Genomic DNA, 24,303 nt, shown 5'->3' with positions numbered 1-24,303 from the left:
ACATTTCAAAGGATCCTTTTGCCTCAATCTTCATAGTTATCAGGGTTTCGGAAGAACCTGCTGCTTCCATCTTCACGGTAGAGGAGTGATAGGACTCAACGTTTGAAAGGAATCTACTTCATCTTCTGCCCTGAAAATGGAGAAAGTAGGATTCTCCGAAACTCTAGTATTTGTAAAATTACATGAGACAGAACCAATGAAAGATACATCTGCATACACAGTGACTGTTAACATAACATCACAGCAGCCATGAAATATGAATGTCAGAAAACAAAGCACTGACTTTCCTTCCTTTTATTAACAGTTTGCGCCTTTTTCTGACTTCCTCATAAAGCAGCTCTGTCGGCTCATCACAGAACGCTGTTGACTAAGGTGAAACAGTTATTTCTCGTTCACCTTAGATATTTCCCACCGTCTAGTATGTATGAAACAAACGACGTTGGAAGCTGGTTTTGCATCCATCTTCGGGCAAAAAGGAGGGCCTAGTCCGATGGGTCCTCTGCTTTCCTCCGTGGAGCTGAGTCCATCTTGAGAAACTGATGTTTGCTCAGCTGCTGATGAAATTTTTGCAAATTTGATGGAACCCGAAGATTCATTACCGTGATCACTTATCCATATCCTGAATCAGATAAACCCATTATAGATCCTCAGATAAGCGGCCTCCGTAGTCTAGGAGTAACGTTCCCACCTCATGACTCAAGGTACGCGGGTTCAAACCTGGCGGAGTTCTTCGAATTTTTAAGGGCGGAAAATTTCAGGGAACAAGTCCTCCGGGATGGACTTTAAGCCGTGTGTCCCGTGTCGTAGATTTACGGCACGTGAAAGAACCTCATGTCTCTAGGAGACCTCTGAGCTAAATTACAGGTCCTTTCCCGCCCAAGTAGTCTCTAATGCCTCTGGTGGATGGGGGAAGCATCAAGGTACCGAGGGCCGACCTCGTTGGCTCTACGGGGGCTGATGGCACGCACCGTTACCGGTAGGGTATGGCGACAGTAGAAATTAAAGGGGGGCGCACAATGGACCAATAACTTGTCTAAGGGTATGGGGAAACCCACCCCCTCCCATAATACGAATACGAATAGATCCTAAGATACCATTTAAGATATATTCCAACTACGCCTAGGTCCTTCCAGTTGTCTCTTTCCTTCAGATTTCCCTACCAAGACGCTATATGCACTTCTGTACGTGCCATGCGTTTATTTAGACGAATTTTAGACTTCACTTGGTTAATCAGCAGACTGTAAGAGTCCATGTAAGGCTAATGGGTTACAGGATATGAATTTGAAATCGAAAGAAGTGTCAGGATGGGGAGGAGCGGCAGACACTGAGACGGCATGCCTAAGGGACCCGTCAGATGAGAGTGTATTTTGAAACGAACCCGCCCATCCAGGGGAACACTTACTTAAAATTTCAAGTGCAGGTAATCTCGTTTTAAAAAACAAGGAAAGAAAGATAAGTCACTACAAAAACGTCGTAGTGCCTGGGTTATGGAATGTCAGTAAATTCAGTGCATCCCCCAACCCCGCCCATGAACTCAAGTCAGGAGGCCATGGCCGTAAACCATATTCTTGCCGGCACCCGTATTTTGAGGGTTCATGGATTTTTAGTGGGCCTCTCAAAGTGAGTAGTTTCATAGGGTTTGAAGATAGCCAGTAGGTAACACGTAAAGGTAAGTTAAACACTACGCCATGAAGGCGTATGGGGGAATGGACGTATAGATCCACACTAGCTGGAGGTGAGTGGTCAGGTTCATGCCCCTGCCGCTTAACCCCCAAGGAAAGAGCCCCCGGTACCCATTGGATAGGAGACTGGGTGGGCCCCAGAGCCGGTCCGGACTACGTGGAGAAGAGAAGATTCTTGACCCTACCGGGACTCGATCTCTCACCCCTTGGTCGTCCAGCCGGTAGTAAAAAAGTAAAAAGTAAAGCTATCCCTGTAACAGGCCGTGAAGGCCCATAGGGTTGTGAGACGTTGAGGGTCCCACATTATCTAGACAATCGGCTCAAAGATGGCGGTAAGGCTGTCAGCCTTACGCGCTGGCCGCGCTTTACTCCCCAGAAAATTATTTATTTAATTCCTGGTACTCATTTCTGTTAGAGGCTGAGTAAACCCCATATACCTGCTGCGCTACCCCTGCTTCTATATATAACACGTAACTTGCTGGATTTAACGTTCTTGAAGTTTGCTACTTCTGGAATGTAACGGCGTGTAGTCTAGCAGAAGTTCATGGACGTTTCGCAAGAACGTAAAGCCTCCAGCTTCGGGGTCGAAGAGCAAGCGACTGACAAGAAGCAAACAGAGTCTGTATTTGGTGCTTGCTTCTTACTCTTCGACCCTGAAGATAGAATCATTACGTTCCTCCGAAATGTCAGTTAACATCTACCAGACTATACGGCGTAACATCCCAAAAGTAGCACTCTTGCAAAGAAGCGAGCGCGGTCGCGAAACGCGGGGAAGCGTGTACCTGGTCGCGGTACACAATTACATCACGTGTTTGCAAAACAACGTGTCTTCCCACTGCACTGCAAGTGCTCCACCCATGACATCATCAGCAGCCAATCACAGAGCGCGCTTATCCGTACTCATTGGTTGAGATTGCCACCGGCCGCGGCGGTGAGGGTTGGAGAGGCAGAGAGGGGCAGTCATGTTTGTAGTAAAGCTACTATAGATCCGGTGGCGATGCGACTCGGTTTCGCGAACTGGACACTCGTATTCGGGACCGTTTCGCGCTCATACTCCATACTGTATGACTGAGGGTGTTTGAGGACAGGGTGCTGGGCAGAATGTTTTTACCCAAGGGGGATGAAGTAACAGGAGGTTGGCGAAAACTGCATGATGAGATAGCTCCATAACCTGTACTCCTTTCCGAGTACAGCATCAAGGGAAATGAGATGGGCAGGGAATTTAGCATACATGGAAGATAATATATCAGAAGTTTGGCAGAAGCTTTGTGGGAAAGAGATCTCTAAGTATACTTAGGCGTAGATGAGAGGATAATATTAAAATGGGCTTCTATAGAAACAAGAGTGGGAAAGTGTAGACTGGACTCATCGGGCTCAGAATAAGGACCAGTGGCAGGCTCTTACACGGTCGTGAACCTTCGTGTTCCATAAAATGCTGGGAATCTCTTTAGTAGCTAACCAACTGTTAGCTTCTCAAGGAATTCATGAAGTAAGTTGACAAGTTGAAGGATATCATCATGGTGAATACTGAAGGTTATGACGTTATCAGAACACTTTCCCCACATGTCTGGACAGACTTGAGTAAAACCAAGGAAGGGCTCAGAATAGCCATAAATGAATGAAATACAACTCGGTGATGAATCATCGCGTTTCATTAAAGGCGGGAAACTGTCTGAGTAGCTGAGCAACTATTGGATTTTCAAGAGTGACTCTGTTTCGTGGAATTAGGTGGGTCTGTTCCAATGTACGTGCTTGAATTTCTTTGTTAGTTGCAGTAGCGGGTTCTGCTGTTTGACATTCTTCTGTTTATCTAGGGCTGTAAAAGTAACAAAGGCAAAGCTATCCCTGTAACATAGGGTTGTGAGACGTCGAGGCTCCCACATTTTCTAGATAATCGGCTCGCAGATGACGGTGAGGTTGTCATCCTTACGCGCCGGTCACCCTTTACCTCGAGGAAAATACCTGGTTCTCATTCCTGTTAGAGGCTGAGTCGACCCCAGGGCCATAGTGCGGCTTGAAGGAGTAGGTGAATTGAAAAATCCAATTACCTCATCCAGAATCGAACCCGCGACCTTACGGCTTGTAGCATAGTGCCCCAACCGCTGCTATTCTTCCTTTTCATCTGTCTGTCTGCTTTAGTCGTAGCGTCCATCAGCGAGACCGTGATACGAACGCGTCCCTCGAGGGCTCTGATAGAGTGGACGAACGGAGATTTTGTCCAGGGAGACCGTGATACGAACGCGTCCCTTGAGGGCTCTAATAGAGTGAACGAACGGAGATTTTGTCCAGTGAGACCGTGATACGAACGCGTCCCTCGAGGGCTCTGATGGAGTGGACGAACGGAGATTTTGTCCAAGGATGGGAAATGCCAGATTTTCTCGTTGCATCTCACTTGTCATTGCTTGATGGGCTGGTCTCCTCATTGCCGGCCGAACCGCCGTCTCGGCCGCTTTGCTGTTCACGTGTGTAGGAATGGGGCGGTAGTCAACTTCGGAATGTTTTACAAACAACTTTTTTTTCGGTCCAGTTTCCTCATATTATGAAGCCGTATACGTCATCAAGAGGGCGAGGCTGCAGCTCCATTAATGGAGTCGCTATGCTACACAGGCTGTCCTCAGAACTGTGGGCAAAGAAGTACATGTTCTTCGTCCGGGATATGTTAAATTCCCGAGTGGCCAAAACGGCGTACTTTGGCCACGACGACTATACTCATCACTGGCACAAACGGGGCACTTCGGACGTTAAAGGTTAATGTGGTAATGCAGTAGGTGAAACTTACGAAGGGAATGACTCTAAAATAAGAGACTGAAGTACCGGCACACTGTGTTAACAGCCGTGGCCGCCGTACATATTGGCAAGAGGATGGGAGTTCTCTATTAACATTTATTTCTTTTAGGCGGTCGCTCGGTCGGTATAGCTAGTTTACAGACTACAGGTCATGGAGTTTAAGCCCTACCTTTTTCTCTTCCCGTTTCTTGTCTTTTATGCCATGTTTCTTATTTCATTATCTTTATTTTCCTTTTTGTAATTCTCTTTCTCTTTGTTTTAGTTATTTTTTCTTACTATAATGCCTTCGCCGCTCTCTGCCGTTCTCTCTTCCCTCTTTCATTGTTACCTCATTTACTTGTGTTACTTTAGATCTGTATTATTTTATTATTTCCTTTCCAGCCCTTTTTTTCTTGCTATTTGTTTCATTTCTAATTCTGTTGTATACATCAGTCACTTCTTCCTTTCTTCACTTTGTTTCCTTTCGTCATTCCTTGTTTTTTTTATGTTTCCTGTGTAGATATTTTACTTTGGCCCACTGCGGCCGGTAGCAGCTGAAGAAGACCGTGTCCTCGGGTCTGTACAAAGCATGAGACCGATGTCACCCTGTAGGCGAGGTTGTCAGTCCTACATCTATCCAGCACGCCGTCGTTTTGTCTGATTTATTCGTTCATTACTGTGCAATAAATTAGACAGCTACGGTGACCCACCTCTTAAACTGGAAGCAGCACGTGGGATGTGACGTGATTCCTAAATGAGTCGTCCTGTGGCTTCTCAGTAGCACATCACAGCGTGAACACTGCGCTGTGCGCTACACGCTTCTAGGAAACAGTCCCATTAAGTAGTAGTCTAGGTCACACTGAAGACTTGCATTCGGGAGATACTCAGTTCGAATGCCGACCGTGACACCGACTATGCTGACAGGTTTTCTTCAGTCCCTCCAGACCAATTATGGGATAGTATCTCAGGCCAAGATCGCTTCTTCTCACACCATTTCCTGTTCGTTATTCTTCTGTGATCCCAGCATTTGACGCGATATAGCCTGCAGTACTGCCAGCGTCGTTAATTAAGCCACCAATAGGCGGATGTGGCCACTGGTGCTGAACAGGAAGCTTCCTGCCCCTGGCGGAATCAGAACCACGATCAGTGAAGCTGAGATTCTCTCAGCGGTGAACATGAGGAGCGCCGTATTCTGGGATATGGCGCAACATAGCCCTTTAGAAGTGCTGCCTCCATCTTCAGGGTGTAGGAATAAGCCAAGCATCCACCGAAATATCATCATTGTCAAAACACCCCTTTTTGAGCCATAGCCTTCCGTAGAAGATTCTGCCAGGGTGCATCCTGCGTTCACGTCTGTGGATTTCGCAACAAATTTGTAGCAGAGCAAGGTCGTACTAACCCCCAACCTGAAGGACCAGGTCTCCATATTTATGTCCGCCAGTGACAGGGTGACCCAGTTACACCCTCTCGCACCCGGTTCCCTTTTCGTCGCCTTGTGCGAGTCGCAGGGCTGCGGTGGAGATATTGCAACCAGCCTCCACACGGGGAACAGAATCTGTATAAGAACTGATAAGAGAGAATGTGTTGTGTGCCTGCCAGGAAAGGAAATGCAGAGATTTATGGCGTCTCATACTTCATAAGTTGTGTAATGCAGAGCGGCCAGGCTGACTTGTGGGCAGGTGGTTGCAACTACTGTAGTTGTCGGCGTGCTCTGTGGGACATGCGCGCGAGAGAGCTGTGTCATTCATCGAACTGTTCAGAAGGAGAGAGGCTTAAAAACGTCGTTCAAAATGAAGACTACTGTCGTTTAGGATATGACGCCGTGTATTTTTCTTTTTGTATAGTTTATATGTAACAATACTGTCAGTAACTCAGACTGTCCTGTAGCGGCGAATTATTGCATGGCATGTGAATAATGAATTGCACAGGAAGATTCCTGGTACACATTTCTGTTAGAAGCTGAGTCGACCCCATGGCCATAGTGCAGCTGAAACTCGAACTCACGACCTTCCGGTTTGTAGCATGAATGAATGAATGTAAAAGGGGTGGCCCTTCTTGGTCCTTGCACCACGACCACAGTGCTCTATTACGGTTTGTAGCATAGTGCAGCAACCAACTACGCTACCGCGTGCCCCATAACTTTATCATACAAGTTTTTCTATTTGCCCAGGTGCAGTAAATAAATGTACAATAAAGCAAGCCTCAGTTGGCGAACTCTGGTTTGAACAGCCTCGACCAGGGTTCAGAGACAGACCTGGAAAGGACACCAGAGAGAAAGGGTACTTAGTGTTAGCCAAGAAAAGGCACGGTAGAGACATTGAGAAATGGAGGACAACGTGGAAAAGTACGTGTAGCACGAGTGACGAATAAGAGAAGGGGTATAAGTTGGCCCAGAACCTGCCTCTGTTGGTTGTCTCTGCAGACCGTACGATCCTCCGAAACGTCGGTGAATTTATACGTGACTATACGGCGTCACATCTGTGAGAACCTCAATTCCAGAGGTGTAAAGCTGTTCTTGTAGGCAGAATGCCTAAGACGCTTGTGTTCACTGTGTCCCTGCAGGCAGTCGCGAGGCGGCCTTCACGTACGCCGTCTCCAGTGCGGGCGTCGCGTACGCCGTGACGGCAGCGTGCAGCCGGGGGAACATATCTGACTGCGGCTGCGACCCGAGTCACAAGGCGCGCAAGGAGCTGGCCCCCTCCGGCTGGAAGTGGGGAGGCTGCAGTGCGGATGTCGGCTACGGCATGAAGTTCGCCCGACGCTTCCTGGACGCCCGTGAGATCGAGGGCGACGCTCGTAGCCTCATGAACCTGCACAATAACAAAGCGGGCCGCAAGGTATGAACAAAATCTTCTTATAACGGAATTAGTTTAATAGTCCTAGCCTATTTTCTTTCTTATGAGGTCACATTGCTGTCTGTTCGTCTTTGTCTCTCCAACTGTCTGTGTACCCCTCAAATTTTCTGGTCTTGTGAGGCTTATACGATCACTATGCTGTCTGTGTATCCCCTAATCTCTTCGTCTTCTGTGCAATCCGTTTTTTATCAGAAGAAAGCAGGCGGTTTGTTCTTCCCAGAACCTCTTGTTCTTTTTAATTCGTGGGGGTAGAGTGAGACAGAGTCCACTTGGTACGCTGGCCAGTATTTGGGCCATTGTATCAGCCCCAGATGATAGATGAGTGTGGATCATTCGCTGAGATGAGAACCGGCAGGGGAAACCGAAGTACTAAGAGAAAACCTGCCACAGTGTCACTTTGTCTACTACGAATCCTAAGTGACCTGACTTGGAATCGAACCCGGGCCAACACAATGGGAAGCCGGCGACTAACCGCCTAAGCTATGGAACGGTTTTTTCCTGACAGATGTTTAGACAGATATACGCAAATTGCTCTCGAGAGTCAAGCAGAAACACATGAAAGTCCTCCATATGAAGTGTCCTCTATTGTGGTCCAATTGTAACCACAATTTTCATGTATCAATACATTTGAGTGAAACATACCAATATTATTTTTTTAATCTGTTGGTACGACAGACGGTCCTGAGGAAGCCTACCTGCAAACTTTTCTATAACGTTTGGTTGCCAGCGCTCCGCAATGCCCGGCCATGCGAGTCACGCTACAGCAGCGCTACTTACTTACCTACACACACACTTAATTTTTCAGGTTCAATCCCAGGCTAGTTAAGTGGGATTTGTGATCGACAGACTAACACTACAGCACGTTTTCTTCGAGTGCTTAGTTTTCCCCTACCAATTTTTTATTCCATCAGAAGACAAATAACGTAACGTCCCTGTACTTAATTAATTAAGCACCACGCCATGAAGACGCATTGAGGAGCGGCGATGTAGCTCCTCCATTCTTGACCTCGGCACTGGATGGAGGTGAGTGGTCACCTTCACGTCCTGGACATTTTCCCACCGGTGAAAGAGCTCCCGGTACCCATTGGACCGGAAGTTGAGTGGCCCTAAGAGCCGGTCTGGACACTGTGGAGAAGGGGAGAATGTCCGTGTCGAGAATCGAACCCTAGCCGTCCTGCCCGTAGCTCCTCGCTAATCCTACTGAGCTATCCCGACTGCTCTTATTCCAGCCATTATACCATTTCTCTCATCTAACATCGAGGATAAAATGGGCCATTTAAAGGTGGAAGTATCAAGGACCGCAGGGTCTCCCCACCCTAAGAATACAGTGTTCACCTGCAATGCTCACCTTCTCTTTGCTGTGTGATTCTATATGAACCTTGTCTTTCTTTACGGCAGTTGTCTGGTCTTTGTCCTTCTGTCTCTATCTCTTCAGTTCCAACTGTCGTAAATCATTCTCAACATCTTCCATCCGTCGCAGTCCTCCCACTTCTCGTCTGCCCTCTGGTTTACTTTCAATAAATTCCCTAGACACCCTTGTTTCGTCCCTTCTAATCATATACTCCAGTCACTCCACCCTTATCCATTTAATATCCGCTGTCAGGACATGGGTTTCTTGTAATTCCTGCAGTTCTCGGTCCGTTCACATTCCCCAGACCTCATGTTCAGGTACTGGTTCAGACACCTTCCTCAGAATTTTAATCCTTCAGGTTCTCAGGATAAGGAGCCAGGATAGCTCAGTCGGTGTAGCGACGGGCTGCGATGTGGACTGCAACTGTTGATTACTGGCGTCCAGGTCGCCTCTGAGTCACACCCAGCCTGCTATGCAGTGTGGATCGGGGGTAAAGCGACGGAAACGTGAAGCTGACCACTCACTTCCATCTAGTGCCGAGGTCAAGAATGACGAAGCTATACCTCCACTCCCCTATACATCTCAATGGCGTCTGTTTAATGAATTAAGCGCAAGATTTTGCATAAACTGAGCCCTGACATAGGCCGTTTCCATTTGGTCCGTTCAGAGGAGTAGTTGAAGAACCTCGGTTCAGATTTAACGAGGTGGCGGTTAAGTAATCCATCTCAGAAGCCTGAGATCGACACAGGACTTATCATTAAGGAATGTCGTCCCTCTCAGCGCTAAATCTTCCTGTCCAATCTCGAACCCGATGTACGTAATGCATCTGCTGTTGCCAGTTGATGGATTTATTCGGCAGTCAGTCATGCTGAAGCGAGCTAATTGGCAACGAGAGGACACGGCAAGAATAGATATCAGGCCTTCCATAAACACGTCGGTCGGTACTTGAGCAATGGCTGCAGCTGAACAATGGACAAATAAAGGACATTTGAAGGAAGTCCTTCAAGATCCTGCTACAGGACCTGAGATTCCTCTGCCTCTGCCCGTGAAGCTGGAATGTTTACTGTCTGCGTTGCTGGCATGACCCCTAAGTAGGATCTAAGCTTCTCACGGCAGTGGTTCTAGGTCATGCCGCCGTGTAGTCTGGTGTACTGTATGTACCAGGGTCTGCCTCTATCTCTCTTCTCCTAATGAATTGGAAAGGATGTAGGAGGAAGTGGTCGTAACATAACTTAATGTACAGGCCCTGTTTGTAGAAATGACTTCTGACGTAGCAAGAAGTAGCTGGGCAGTGGCTGCACTGCACTCTCGGAAGGAGGCAGGGTGACGCACTTTAATTTGTGTGACTGATCTATGCGCACTCTACAGTCTTTATATGAGACAGTGGACTGGACCAAATGCACAGCCGGTCCTAAAAGCAGAGGGGGCATTATACAGGTATTTACCTAAAGTGACTGAGGGAAGCTACGGAAGCCATCAGTCAGAATAGTCAGTGTCCTAACCGAGATTTGAGCTGGCGACCTCCCTACTACAAGCCAGAATCGCTACCGCCCGGACGAACATGTTCAGTTCTATTCTTCTTAGGCTCCTGAAAGTGAACGGATAATGTTCAGCTTCAGTGAGGATCCGAACACTTCAGGCGTGACGGAACATTTCGAAAACTCCACTTTCACTGAACCCCGTAAAGAAACTTGAACATAACGGCTCAGAGCGATGGTTTTGATGTCTCGCATTAGTTATGTTGTATAAATAGTTTTTTAGAGCTGGGATGATGCAGTCGGTACAACGACTGGCTACGAGCTGGACAGCTGAGGGGTCGGAATTCGAATCCTGGTAGGGGCACGATTTGTCTCTCCTCCATATCGTCTAGAACAGTTCTGAGACCCACCCAGTGGATACCCATAGTTGGACGGCCGGGTCATGAAGCTTACCACGCATCTCCAACCAGTGCCGATGTCAAGAATACGTGGATTTATATATCCACTCCCCCATACGTCTTCATGACCTAGTGTTTAATTATCTAAGCACAGGGACAAGTATACCATTACCTCTTACAAATAGTTTTTGGTTCGTTCGTAACGAAAATGTGCAAATATATGCCTGTTAGCTTCCCAGGTCTGTCCATTTGGAACAGCTTGAGAATCGGTGAATGGATTTGTATGAAATTTAATCTTTGTGGGTTTTTTTTTACATTTGTCAGGCCATTTCAGCTTTGATTCGAACTCGGGAAATATTAACTAACACATTTTATAAGGATCTAGAAGCGTTTTTGCGCGCATCTCAAGCGCAACACTTGCATACGTCTCTTAAATATTCACTGAAGCGAGAAGTGTTTCGAGCAGAACTTGTAGAGAAAGCTGAAGTGAAAATTTTATGTCCAATATGCTTCTCCATAAGTGTAGTTGGTTTGGAGGCAATTAAGGAAAAAGGAAACGGGATCTTTAGGCTATGAATGCATTTCCTAACTTGTTTGCAGCGAAATAATGACGAATGGTTGGTCCGCACCTGTGATTCAAGGTTGAACTCCCCTTAAGGGGATTCGTTACAAAACCGCAGGCGCGTCTGCGGGAAAACCGCAGCGCCGCTTATTATCATGCATGATTTTTCCCGATCTGTTTACAAAGAAATTTTATCCACCAAGGTCCTTTGTTACTCAGAATAATGTCCACTATATATCTAAATTTGCGAATTATTGTTTTGTCACCAAACTGCCTGCCACATACACACAGACACACAGAGAGACAGAGCATGTGTCACTATACGTCCCGGGTCTGTCGTAGAATTCAGATTAATGCAATCTTCTCAGGGAGCCGTCTACAATGGCGAAAATTAAGCTCAGTGCGGCCCTATTTGAAGCTTTGAAACCGAGTGATGTTAAATACTCCGCGTGTTATAAAACGTGCTCAGAAGAGAGTGCACTGGACTTAAAACCACCTGAATCAAATCATATTCCCTTAATATATATTTTAATATTATCCTTCAGAATTTCACATGTCGAATTAGAGTCAGAGTCACTTCGCGACTGGCGACTTCCCGCCAATCAGTTCGTCTTGGCACTAAGCCCCTTGAGAATCANTAGGGGAACAAACTACATTTGGAGGGGGTGGAAAAATTCCCAGCTTTGAAGGTTCCCTCTTGTCCTTCTCGTGAGGACTGAAATTCGTATAAATAGTATCAGTTTCAGTTCCTACCTCACAGGAAACACTGCATTTCCAATAAAATATCAGTCGGTTAATTCTGTTGACGGAAATAACAGCTGTTTGTTCTAAGAACCGCACGAAACCCTGTAATACACTCTGTGGGCAAAATGCTGAGTTTATTTTAATATTATCGCAATTTGTACGTAATCACCAGGGCCCGGATTTTGATGACCTGAAAATATTAAAAAATGACCTGTAAAATGACCGAAAAAATCCAGAAAAATTACCTAAAGGAGAAAAGAAAGAACACTTCGCTTCCATGTTATTCACATTTCAGAAAACATGTGAAGAGAAATTCCCTAAAATGGCCAAAAATGACAAGAAATACCCTTAAAAGTCCAAAACTTTACCAAAAAATTACCTTAACCCTAAAAATGTCAAAAAATGACCAAAAATTACCTCTAAAATTTACGTTTCTGAACCAACAGCTCATATCCGAGATTTATATATTTAAGAGCATCGCATAGGATACAAGGAAAAAAAGATGACATGTCATAAAAATCCGGGCCCTGGTAATCACCATGTACCAAGGGTTAATGAAAATTGCTTTTGGTTTTCTGAATTGGATTGAAGTGGCTGAAGAACAGTGCTGGTAATGTTGAACCTCCAGAGTTGTGTACACGTGAGTCATTTTAAGGAATAGTGAAGAAAATGTTCAGATTCTTAACGCTTTCCAAGTCACCTACACATGCTATTGAGTCAACCCAGTGACCCCTAGTGCACTTGTGGGGGGGGGGGAACAAAACAAGATCAAGTAGCGATTAATCACATGAAAAGTTCTTGGTATCAGCGAATCACGTCTGTCAAGTATGAGTGGTCTCCTTAACCCCCCCGCCCCTTTCTGTCGCTTTCTGTGTTAGTTATTGGCACGTTCCGTTTCCACGCATCGAACTGCAGTCTTGAATAGAAAGTATGCAATATACTTCGCCGTACCATAACTGAGGAGGTTAGTCGCCGGCTTCCCACTGCGACGGCCCGTATTCGATCCCAGGTCAGGGCATGTGGGATCTGTGGTGAGAAAAAATGGCGCTGGGGTAGGTTTTGCTCCGAGTACTTCGGTTTCCCCTGCCATTTCTCATTACACCGACTGCTCTGCACTCATCATCATCTATCACTCAATCTCACCGCATCCAAAGAAACTAAACTGAACTAAGTAATATACATTTATCCTGTCTCTGTACGCTTGTTCTGATCCTGCAAAGTCTCCTGAACTTCAGCCCACGACCACTGAAGTCCTGCACGATGCACATTCAGTTCTGTGAAGGAAGTATCCTGTCTCTGTACGCTTGTTCTGATCCTGCAAAGTCTCCTGAACTTCAGCCCACGACCACTGAAGTCCTGCACGATGCACATTCAGTTCTGTGAAGGAAGTATCCTGTCTCTGTACGCTTGTTCTGATCCTGTGAAGTCTCCTGAACTTCAGCCCACGACCACTGAAGTCCTGCAAGATGCACATTCAGTTCTGTGAAGGAAGTATCCTATCTGGTAGCAGATATTAAAACGAGAAGGCCTCGTAGCGGAGCTAGCCTCCCGGTTTGTTTTACTCTTTGTACACCTTGTTGCCAGCCACTCCGTATTGTCGAGCCATTTGTCTGAGGCGGTTAATTGCAGTTTCGTGTTTATGTCTGAATATATACTTTGCGTCGATTAGAAACGATTTATTGTATACAGCCCGGAGACTCGATCCACATCCTGCACAATTGAAACCTCCCGAGGTATCATGCAAAGACCTCTGGGCTACAATGCACCCTTAGCACCAGGTTCGTTACCTGACCGGGCCACTGTGAACAGTATCAGACTGTTCGATCTCAACTCGCTTCGTAGACATAATCGCGTACATGCTAAGTCACATCGACAGAGCCTTCATAGAAGGATTGATTGATGGATCAGACATTTCAGGTGTGTATACAGGATGAGCTGCATGTTGCGAGCCTTTAGCAATACGTCGTGTTAAGGAACTGTGACCATGGACATGAATTTCCTACTTTGTCAGTGCCTAGAAGCTTGGCTAGGCAAGGATAGAGATCGGATATGCGTGTTTAGAGCCGACGTCAGAAGAGACTCGGCAACGGTTCTGGCTGTAGCGTTTGGAGCGCCCTAACAACATCGGGTGCGCACAGCGGGCCCAGCAACGATCTGAGTCCCCCCCCCCCAACAGGAAACAGAAGTGAACACTTTGTTCTCAAGAAATTGCCAAGTCTGCATTTCGATCATGATAATAATGTTGATGTAAGTTGATTTTTATGTAGAAAATTCTGAAACAGTTTACTAAAATGCCAAGCGTTTCTTCAATAATTTTACCAGCTTGTGATAATTAACATTTAAAATTCGTTCTAGATTTGGGCTTCTCACAGCAATTACTGTGAACCATATTATCTCCTGTCATGTTAATGTGTATAGCCCGATAGACCCCGAAAATGGCGGCAGTAGTTTCCACCGAAACGTCGCTTAACTGCCACCACTCAACGTTGCGTCACATACAGACTGATACCATTTTATCTGCATGTTCAGGCCTTTGAATCATTGAATTCCTGCTTCACAGAGAACAAAGACGAACCAGTTGATACGGTGTAAAGGAATAATCGGCGTTTATTCAAATAACATCATTAGTATCTTGTGACTGGCAAGAAAGCGGGAGAAGCTAGACAACTTCTGCTCTCTCTCGTTGTTTATCGTGAGAATCATGTGAAACCCATAAACACGCCATGCGGGGTCAAGTGATAATGCAACTGCTGCGTGTGGTTTGCTGCTTCGCTTTACACATTTATGAAGACATGCAACATTCGAGAGATCTGGAGCACTCGGAACTGAACTGCGCCATTTCCATGCCTATAGGTCACGTGCAACTCTGTTCGTGACGACCCGGTGCTCCTCTGTCGGCACCAACATCTGTCATTCTACAAGGAACAGGTTCATATCTTCTCAGATTTCATTTCTAGATTTCATGCTCTGCTTCATACGTTTTCTGTGGACCACGCCCATGTCGGAAGGAATGGGGGCCCTGGAGGGTGAAGATTCGCCTACTGTCTCCTTCTAATTATCTCCGTGGAACTGACTCATCATTCTTGGGGAGACGTCAGTCGCTCAGATACTCAGGCAGTTCCCTATCGTCTATGGAAACGGGTTGCCCATTGCTGTGCTCACAATACCCCGCAGATCTGTCTGTCAGTGGTTCCTTTCTGTCCAGATTCTGTGCTCTGAATACAGAGGCACAAGATTACCCCGAAACGTTGATACTTTTCTGCCTGTTACATTCCTCACATTCCAGAAAACTGTAATCATAATCTTCATGCTCACTACATTTCAGGCTTACATTAAATTTCATTGCGCGAGTTGGCCTAGCGATAACGGACACTGGATGTTCCTAACTGACATGTTTCATGATTTTCCTCAGTGCGTCCAGGCTGAGATAGTACCTCCATTAGGCAACGACTGTTCCCTCCAAATGCTTTTCAGTCCATCGTTCAATAGTCATCTTACCATTCGACGCTATATGCAGACTAGACATGATAGCGTCGTTAAGTAGCCCAACAATAAACTTCGTTACTGTTTGAAGTCACACGATTATACGTGAAACGTGTTCATATCTTGCATTAAACTTTGCAGGCCGTCAAAGTGAACCTACACGTGGAGTGCAAGTGTCACGGTGTGTCCGGCAGCTGCACGATGAAGACTTGCTGGAAGACACTGCCCGCTTTTCGTCAAATCGGCGACAATCTTATGCGGAAGTACAGCCGTGCGCGCGCAGTCATGGCTGTAGAGATTGTGTCCCGCCCGGGACGGCGTAGTAAGAATCTCCAGTTGGTCCTGAGGAGGACACCGTCCCGAGGGCAACAGCTGCTCGAGAAAAAGAGGGTCCCGCGACGCTCCGATCTTGTGTTTCTCCAGGAGTCGCCCAACTACTGCGAGAGGGATCCCGCCACTGGCTCCCTGGGCACAGTTGGCCGTCACTGCAACCGTACTTCGAGAGGTGAGATCAGTGGCGTGCAGCCACAAGTTCGCTGAACACATTTCGCTTTAAGTGTTTCTTTGTTAGAATTTTAAGCTTTAGATTATGCGTAACTTAACGTATTCAGCCTATTATTGGATATAGAGAGTGTCCCAGGAGGAGAGGTCATTGTATCGGTCATTCTAAGCAAAAATGTGTGTATGTACATGTGTCCTATTCCGAACGGTTTCCGAGATACAGCTATTTCACTCTACACCGTACAGACGTACAGCGCGCAATGTCGTCACATGAGTTGCAAAGTGCATTGATGTTGACGGCGGAATTTTCGAAAATGTAAACTGTACCAACTTTGTCACTTGAACAGTACGTAATATCCCTTACTTAGCAACAGTTTGGGAACTGTACAGTGAACTGGCTCTATCCCGGAAGCCGTTCGGAATTGGGCACATGTACATAATACACACTATTTTTCATAGCATGAGCAATACTATGACCTCCCAGAATATTGAACTTTCCTCCTGGGGCACCCTGTGTATTCTGTATGAATCAGTTTACTTTAGGAGTTGTAAGAATGAACCTGTACTGTTCCAAGTTTACTTCATGATTCGGCCTATAATAGACCGACTGCTTTCTGTTTTTAAATATGATAGAACATTTATTTAGGCGTAAGTATGTTAGATGCATGATTGGTAGGAGCTGTAAATGTCAAGTTTCCTTGAAATTCGTTTGTTCCTACTCTTGGTGTTGTCACAGGTACCGACGGCTGTGACCTCATGTGCTGTGGCCGGGGATACAACACGCACCAGTTCACCAGAACTTGGCAGTGCCATTGTAAGTTCCATTGGTGCTGTTACGTGAAGTGCGACACGTGTAGTGAACGGACGGAAGAGTACACGTGTAAGTAGTCACCGCACGTGTTGCCTGTGGTTGTGTCACGGTTAGTTCCGGATATGTGTAGCGACAGAACACGTGCACATAATCGCCCGATTGTGCCACTTCACACATTTCTAGTTTCCTGGATGAATTGTTTTTGGACAGGCGTAGAAAGTGAGTGTTTAGACTTCCTCACTTCAACAAGTAGACGCGTGTGCCATGCGGTACGCAAATATCCACCTGTTTTGGACACGATATGTGTTTCCAGGTGACTATGACGTGGCACGTGGTTTCCGCGATGTTGGAACTGAACTCACAGAGCAAAGTAACGTTTGTAGTTAGTCAGTCGGTTGTGCCAGGACACGCAGAGGTAGTCACCTGATCTGGACGCCTTATTGTGTCACAACACGCTGAGATGATCACCTCATTGTGCAATTAGTCACCTGACTTCCTTACGACACATGACGTACTCAACTGTGTGTGTCTGTATGCAACACCTGCGTGTGTCACGGCATACGAAATTAGTCATTTGGTTAGTCATTAGTTATTGGTGTTTGTGCCGTTCTCATCAGAAACACATGCAAGAAGTCACGTGAAGAACTGTTAGCTGTGACACAGCTGTCCTCGTCGAATAAATGTCTGAGGATACGTTTACGTCGCCTACTCACCAGCGAAGGCATGCGCAGTGGCTTTTATTGTTGCATTGCAGCAGAATATGGGCATTGTACTCGGGTGAAGGAAATACTGAACACGGGTGATGGGAGTTCAGACGTGCAGCCTACACTGTACACCTCCCCTCCTTCAACACCAATAGGAAGAGAGAGAGCCTGCAGACCGAGCAGATTTCGCAATACAAGCGACAGTTGGTGGGAGTAGATGGAAAAGGGAGGGGGAGTATGTGCTCATTCTTTCCCTGACCCGACTGCACTCGATACAGCAGACCGCTGGAATGGTGGATGTGACAAAAAGTCACACATTTTTGACACGACGATGATAAAAGAAAGGATGCTCGATGGAGAAATCGCTTTTTGTGAATGCGGCACATAATGACCAGATGTGGAGATGGACAATTTTGGTTGTGTGCCAAGTATACTGGTCTCGTGTAATCCACGTAGACTGTTTGGTATTTTGTATTCTTTCACTGCGGAGACAAATGACTACCTGAATTAAGTATGTGTGAAAGTGTTCGTTGTAGGGTTTTCATGTTTCAGTGAATTTATTTTTTTTCTATTACATGAGCGTGCATTATAAAATTCAAACGTAAATACATACATGGGATTTAAGAGGATTTAATGGCGGCAGGAACCTGTCAATTTGAGCATTTCGAAACGAAACTAAGGAATGTTACATTAATCTGATGATCAAATGTATTTACTTGCCACCTCTTGGCTCTGCGATGTTGTGTAAGTTCTCGTGAGAGTTCAACTTTGGTTCACAGAGAGAGCGCTGAGTCTGAAATTACTTGCAGTGAGCTTACAGCTCGGTCTGTGTTAGCTTTGTGAGATCTGAGGCTGTCACGGTGGTGACTATGAAAAGTACTGTCGTCTGGGATGTGACGCCGTGTAGTCTCATAGAAATATACTGACGTTTCGGAGGAACGTACTGCTGCCATCGTCGCAGTAAAAAGATAAAGGCGAAGTTCTTCTTGTGCTTAATTAAACATCACGTGGCTGCTGTAGACTCACATATTGCTAACCTTGGCACAAATGGCCAGCTTCACGCCTAGGTTGCTCTGCCCCCAGAAAAATAACTGAATTTAGCCATTGGTGAGGAGGCTTAGTTTGTGATGTGAAACTCTAAACTCTCCACAAAATTATGTATGAGTCTTACAGTTTCGGTATTTCTCCTTAGATAGTTGCATTACGGGAGAATTGTTTGAACTAACTGTGGGACACGTGTCTCATTTCTTGGAGAATTTGCAGTGTCAGTCACACGAAATTGGGCTGGGTTTGCCCTGTAGGCACCTGTGTTACTAAGGCTGGAAACCTGAATTCTAAACTTGTTTCTGTGTACTGAATATTTAATGAAATAATGGCATATAAGGTAATCTCCTTTCTGACTAGAATGTGATTAACTTAGTTTCGTGCAGGAGTGAACGGACATCAAGACCGGCCGGGGGGGTGGGTGCACACCCATAGGCCTTAGATTGCACATTTGCATTTTTTTTTTGGTCTAGATTATCCGGAAATTTTAACTTTGAACTAAAATAAAACTTGAAATATACAATTATACTGACGTGTGACATCATGTAGTATGGTAGAATTCATAATTACCGCCGTGAGTACCTCAAATCCCACAAGTGAAACGTGTGACTACAGCATGCAAGTGCACTACGAATGAATGAATGAATGAATGAATGTATAAGAGGTGGGCCTTCTCGGCCCTTGCACCGCGACCTACACTGGTCTATTGTGCTTCAGTGCGCTACGAAAGCCAAAAGGGGCTTTAAATATATTAATATGATAGGGACGGTTTCTGTCTTAATTAATTAATCTCTTAACATGTTGTTTGATTGTGACCACCCACCCAGAAACACCAATATGATTGCAGGCCTAGGTAAAAGCAAACAATCGAACGAATTCGAATACCTGTGTGTTAATGTACTACATCTGCTGACCAGTAAATTAACTACTTTGATCCGCTGACTTTTCACATTCGCGGAAGTGACCTTGGTGTGAGAACGGTCGCACGATCCACACTCGTCGAAGTACGCGATGTGTTAAGGACTGAAAAATTATTTTTAAGTTTTCTTTAGTTCTGTTGCTTTAGGTTTCCATGGCGACAAAGGAACTGCTGAGTCCTGAGTCCGTTTCCTTCACGTCGTCAAGACAACTGACAGAGCCACAAAGTAACAATATACTGTAACAACAACTGAAAAACGAGACATATGTCTAGATCCAGTTGCGATTGTAACGTGCAGATAAGTTAATGGTACTTAACTAAGGAGCTGCATGGTCTGCATACTGCTGATATTTCCTGTTTTTTCTGTTTTATTTATACGAGTACTTCGAACCGTAACTTTGTTGCAACAATCCTTCAACTCCGTAAGACCCTCCCCCCCTCGTGGTTATAACAGCCCCATGTTAGTAGTTGGCGTGTGTGTCTGTGGGCAGAAAGTTCTTTATAAAAAACGGTTTAGTAATCAGTGTTGTCCAAAGTGTTGAGTAACGTGCCGCAAAACACGAAATACCGCTGTGTTACCAGTTGAGAAGTAAGTAATGTCCCCTACCTCCAGCGAAAGAAAGTAGTAACAGTTGAATTCCAGTTAAAAATTCAACTTGAAAATTTGACTTTTACCATCTGTTTTTACGGATTCTACAGAGAATCACGTATATACATTATAGCCCTTGAGGGACACTTTGGAATCGCGATTTCACCTGTAGGCACCTTTTCCGGAGTCAGGGTAGCTCAGTCAGTATAATAATGGAGTACGAACTGGAGGGTTCGGCTACGATTCCCGGCAGGTTAAGATTTTTCTCTTCTCCGCAACGTCCAGACCGGCTCTGGGGCCCACAACAGCCTCATATACAATGGGTACCGTGGGTGATTTCCCCTTGGATAAAGCGGCCGGTGCGTGAAGGTGACCACTTACCTCCATCTTGTGCCAAGGTCGATAATGGTGAAGCTATACCCGCACTCCCCCATACGTCTTCGTGGAATATTGCCTAATTAATTAAGCACAAGGATCGAAACTGTAATACCGACTGAAACACCACCGTTTATTGCTGCTATCATCTGGTTCTGATAACTAAATGAGAATAGCTCTGTATTTTGTTTCCAAGGAAACGACACATGAGCAAAGAGGCAAACAATATATAAATTAAAAAAAAAAAAAACTCAAAATTTTCTCGAGGCACCGGAAGTCACGACAGTGGTCGATAATCCTGCGTCTTATGCGAAAGGTCTTCTGCTCGCATCCAGTCAGGAGACTGAATCTCCTAAGAAGATGATAGTAGTTTTCCTAATTTTTTCCATGAGAATGAACCGAATATCTCTGTCGAATGATTGGCACTCCTGTTTCGTATTTTTAGGTACCAGTTTCAGATATCGACTATCGTGAATTTTGTTCGTGAGTTTCATGAGCCCCTCTCAGCACATTCGGGAACAATATCATAAAGTAGGCCACGATCCTATCCTTTCGCATCTTTTCTGATTAATTGTTCACTGATAATTCTACAGTTCGACGCTACATACTCGTAGCTGTAGCCACTGACAGCGTTCCTAAATGAATCTTTAAGGAAATACATTTTTTTCTTTCCTTGACACTACAGCCCCAGTGGGCCTAGGCCTACCTCCATGAACTTCTCCGTTCACTTCGGTTTTTCTAGATCTTAGACATACGGTAGGACTCCTTGGGCGGGTGATCAGCTCGTCACAAGGCCTCTACCTGTACACAAACACAGAAAAACGCACACAAACATCCATGCCCTGAGTGGGATTCGAACCCACGATCCCGGCTTCCGAGCGAGCAAAGACAGTGCACGCCTTAGACCGCTCGGCTACCGTGATCTTTAAGGAAATACATACTGGAAGGCTATTATGTGGCGCGTGGACATTACTTTGGATACCCCTGTTATTCATGATCAGAACTTAGCCCGGATATGGAGGGAAAATCTCAGTTTCATTTTTTAAACTCTTTATTATTATTACTGTTATTATTATTTTCTTCGTGGCTTCATGTTCGTGTCAGGGACCGAATGGATGTCCCTGAGGACAACGTGTAATATAATTCAGCCGTCATTAATTTCTTTTATACGCAGACTGGCTGAAGGGCAGATTGGAACACCGTATAAGGACGGGAGATAGTTACAAGCGGTTCTACGCCAATCCGTTTCAATAGACGGCCACAAACGATAACAGACAGCATTGAGGGCCCATTCACTAATATTCTTCTTCTTCTTAGTGTTAACTCAATGTCTGTGATATTAAAATACATTCTGAATTGCATCACAGTAAATTGTTAGAATAGGGTGTTCATGAAAACGTTGCCTTTTTTTTTTTTGTTTACTTAGTTCTTTTGGTAAGAAACCTTACAGGAACATAGGCCTATTCGATAATAATCTTATATTGATATTGTCAGACATGCGCAGTAGCGTGCTATTGTCCACTGTCTTCTTTTTGGTAGGTGGCGAGACAGTCTGTAATTACAGAACTGAAATGTGTTCCTTCCCCTTACAGACGCGATACATTCCTCTAAAGCTTTCTCTCCAATCCATTTGCGTGTATGTAAGTACGTGTACTGGCATTTTTAGTCTGTATCTCGTAGAATTAACCCACGGGCCATATTGGAAAATTAGTCGGGATAGCTTAGTGAAGTGATTGGCTAAGTGCTAGACAGCCGTAGTTCGATTCCTGGCAGTTGCAGCGATTCTCTTATGTTCGCCACCACGTCAATACCCACCTGAATAGCATCAGATGATGATTATCTGGAATGAAGCTGACGGCTTGACTCTATCTGGTACCTAAATTAAGAAATTTAATTTTTAATTCACTGGCCCTACAGCCCCCTTGGCCCCTGGCCTCTGATTTTCAGTTTCATGATTATTTTTACAGACGGTAGGACTCCTTGGATGAGTGATCAGCTTGTTGCAAGGCCTCTACCTAAACACAGGCCAACACAAACACAGAATAAACACGCACACACCAAACATCCATGCTTTGTGTGGGATTCGAACCCACTATCCCGGCTTCCGTGCGAGCGAAGACAGTACATGCCTTAGACCGCTCGGCTACCGTGACCTGCAAAATTAAGAATTTGTTAACATCTCATGTAAAAAAAAAACGTAAATCTATCCCTGTAACAGGCCGTGAGGTCCATGGGGTTGTGAGACATCGAGGCTTCCACATTTTCTCTAGACAGTCGGCTCACAGATGGCGGTAAGTTGGTCAGCCTTACGCGCCGGCCGCCCTTTAACCCCCAGGAATGTTCCTGGTACTCATTTCTGTTTGAGGCCGAGTCGACTCCAGGGCCATAGTGCGGCTGGAAGGATTAGGTAAATTGAAAAATGCAATGACCTCATCGGGTATCGAATCCGCGACCTTCCAGTTTGTGGCATAGTGCCTCAACCAACTACGCTACCGTATGACCCATGTCCTCTGATAGAGGCTTACAGACATTTCAGAGGAACAGACCACCGCCTTCTTCAGGGTTGACCTTGAAATGGAAGGAACATGTTCCTCCGAGATTGTGATATCTCCCTGCAACCAAAGAGACCACCCTCGAATGAGGCTGCAATGGCGAGTGACACGTGACCGTGAAGAGTTACAGGACGATTTTGAATTGGAGAGAATTACGGTGTACCTCGCCAGCGTGGCCACCCGCGCGACATGTGTACAGTCTCGTAGCCCAGAAGAGCACAGTACGTATTTGTTTTCACTCCTCTGAAAACTTCACTCGCAGTTGTCAGTGAAGCAAACCCTTGATACTTAGGGATAGGAACTGTGCGGTAGTCCTAGCCATACTGCAGGCAGTTAGACACTGGTTTCTCACTATGGAGACACGGGTTCAGTCCCGCGCGACGTCATGCAAGTTTCCTGTTGGCGAAGTGGCATCGGAACAGAATCCTCCCCCACCCCCAGTTTATTCGGCTTTCCCTGCTAACCATTATTCCGCCATTGTTCCATACCCAAGTGTCACCACCCTGACCAGGCAACGCATTATCATATTCAGAATCTTCAAATTTGCGGCTTAATCTCTAACCTGGGTTATGAATTTTGCTGGAAGAGTAGTTTGGTGTGTTCCGTCGGCTTTCGACGCTGGGCCGGATGTAAGGTTTCGGTAAACATTGCAGTTGCCATCTTCAGGATTCATGATTTTCGGAAATCAGAGAATTAATTTGTTGCTAGGCTTCTCCAACATAGCCATTCATGGTTTCAGGTTTTCATTCCAAAGTCACATATGTTTTGAAATGGGGCCTCCTCTTCAACGAGGGGAGTTGGTCTGGTAGCTCTTGCGAAGCCTGACTGGCTCAGCAGAGGAACGGACCCGTCCACGTGGTTAGTGAAAAGAGGCGATGAGAAATGTCCTGGCAGTCGGGTGGTCCTGAGAAGAGATGAGATGACACCGTGTTTAGAAAAAGGAATAATAAGCAATTTTTCATTTTACTTTGTTCCTACTTCCTCGTCTTCCTCTCCCCCTTATTCTCTCTGGCCAAGAAACCCTAGGACTAGAAATAGTACCTCAGTTTCTTAGTGAACACCCTATGAAGGTGTACCGTAGGAGTTGGGCCCATGGTAAAGTGAATTAGCGCTCTGTGAGCAAGTACGGAAAGTCCATCAAAGCTGTGTAATTACGCCTTTGGCTAACCAGGGCGGGCCACACTTCATTAAAATGATTGTGGGCGTTCCTGTGACCACGTTGCACCCCTGAAGCTAACCATTAGGGTGTCCGGCGTGAAGCAAGATGTGCGTTCTTCTGCGCATGTCAGATGTCCTTTTCATATTTTCACAGAGTCAGGAGTACCCGTTCCTCGCCCGGGCTATGGCTGGCTTCCCTGTAACTTAACTAACCCACTACGTCATGAAGGTGTATGGGTGAGCGTGTATATAGATCCACGTATTCTTGTCCTCAGCACTAGATGAAGGTGAATGGTCAACTTCACCGCTCCCCCCCCCCCGAGAATGAGCC

At 45.7% G+C, this 24,303-nt stretch overlaps 1 protein-coding gene across 1 annotated transcript in view; it reads left to right on the top strand.

Annotated features, from left to right (window-relative positions):
- LOC111868950 (protein Wnt-7b) overlaps window positions 1-18,254 on the top strand; it is a 117,026-nt gene extending 98,772 nt beyond the window's left edge. Inside the window, exons 3-5 of the mRNA XM_023860077.2 lie at window positions 7,011-7,285; window positions 15,461-15,824; window positions 16,557-18,254. Coding sequence (XP_023715845.1) covers window positions 7,011-7,285; window positions 15,461-15,824; window positions 16,557-16,708 — 791 coding nt within the window. The 3' untranslated portion in view covers window positions 16,709-18,254. The remainder of the gene's footprint in view (window positions 1-7,010; window positions 7,286-15,460; window positions 15,825-16,556) is intronic.
- The last annotated feature ends 6,049 nt before the right edge of the window (window positions 18,255-24,303 follow it).

Source organism: Cryptotermes secundus, unplaced genomic scaffold (genome assembly GCF_002891405.2).
Source record: "Cryptotermes secundus unplaced genomic scaffold, Csec_1.0 scaffold1090, whole genome shotgun sequence".
In the NCBI taxonomy this organism is placed as follows: Eukaryota; Metazoa; Arthropoda; class Insecta; order Blattodea; family Kalotermitidae; genus Cryptotermes; species Cryptotermes secundus.
The sequence above is the reverse complement of the archived record's forward strand: the minus strand, read 5'-3'. Positions and strand labels throughout refer to the sequence as shown.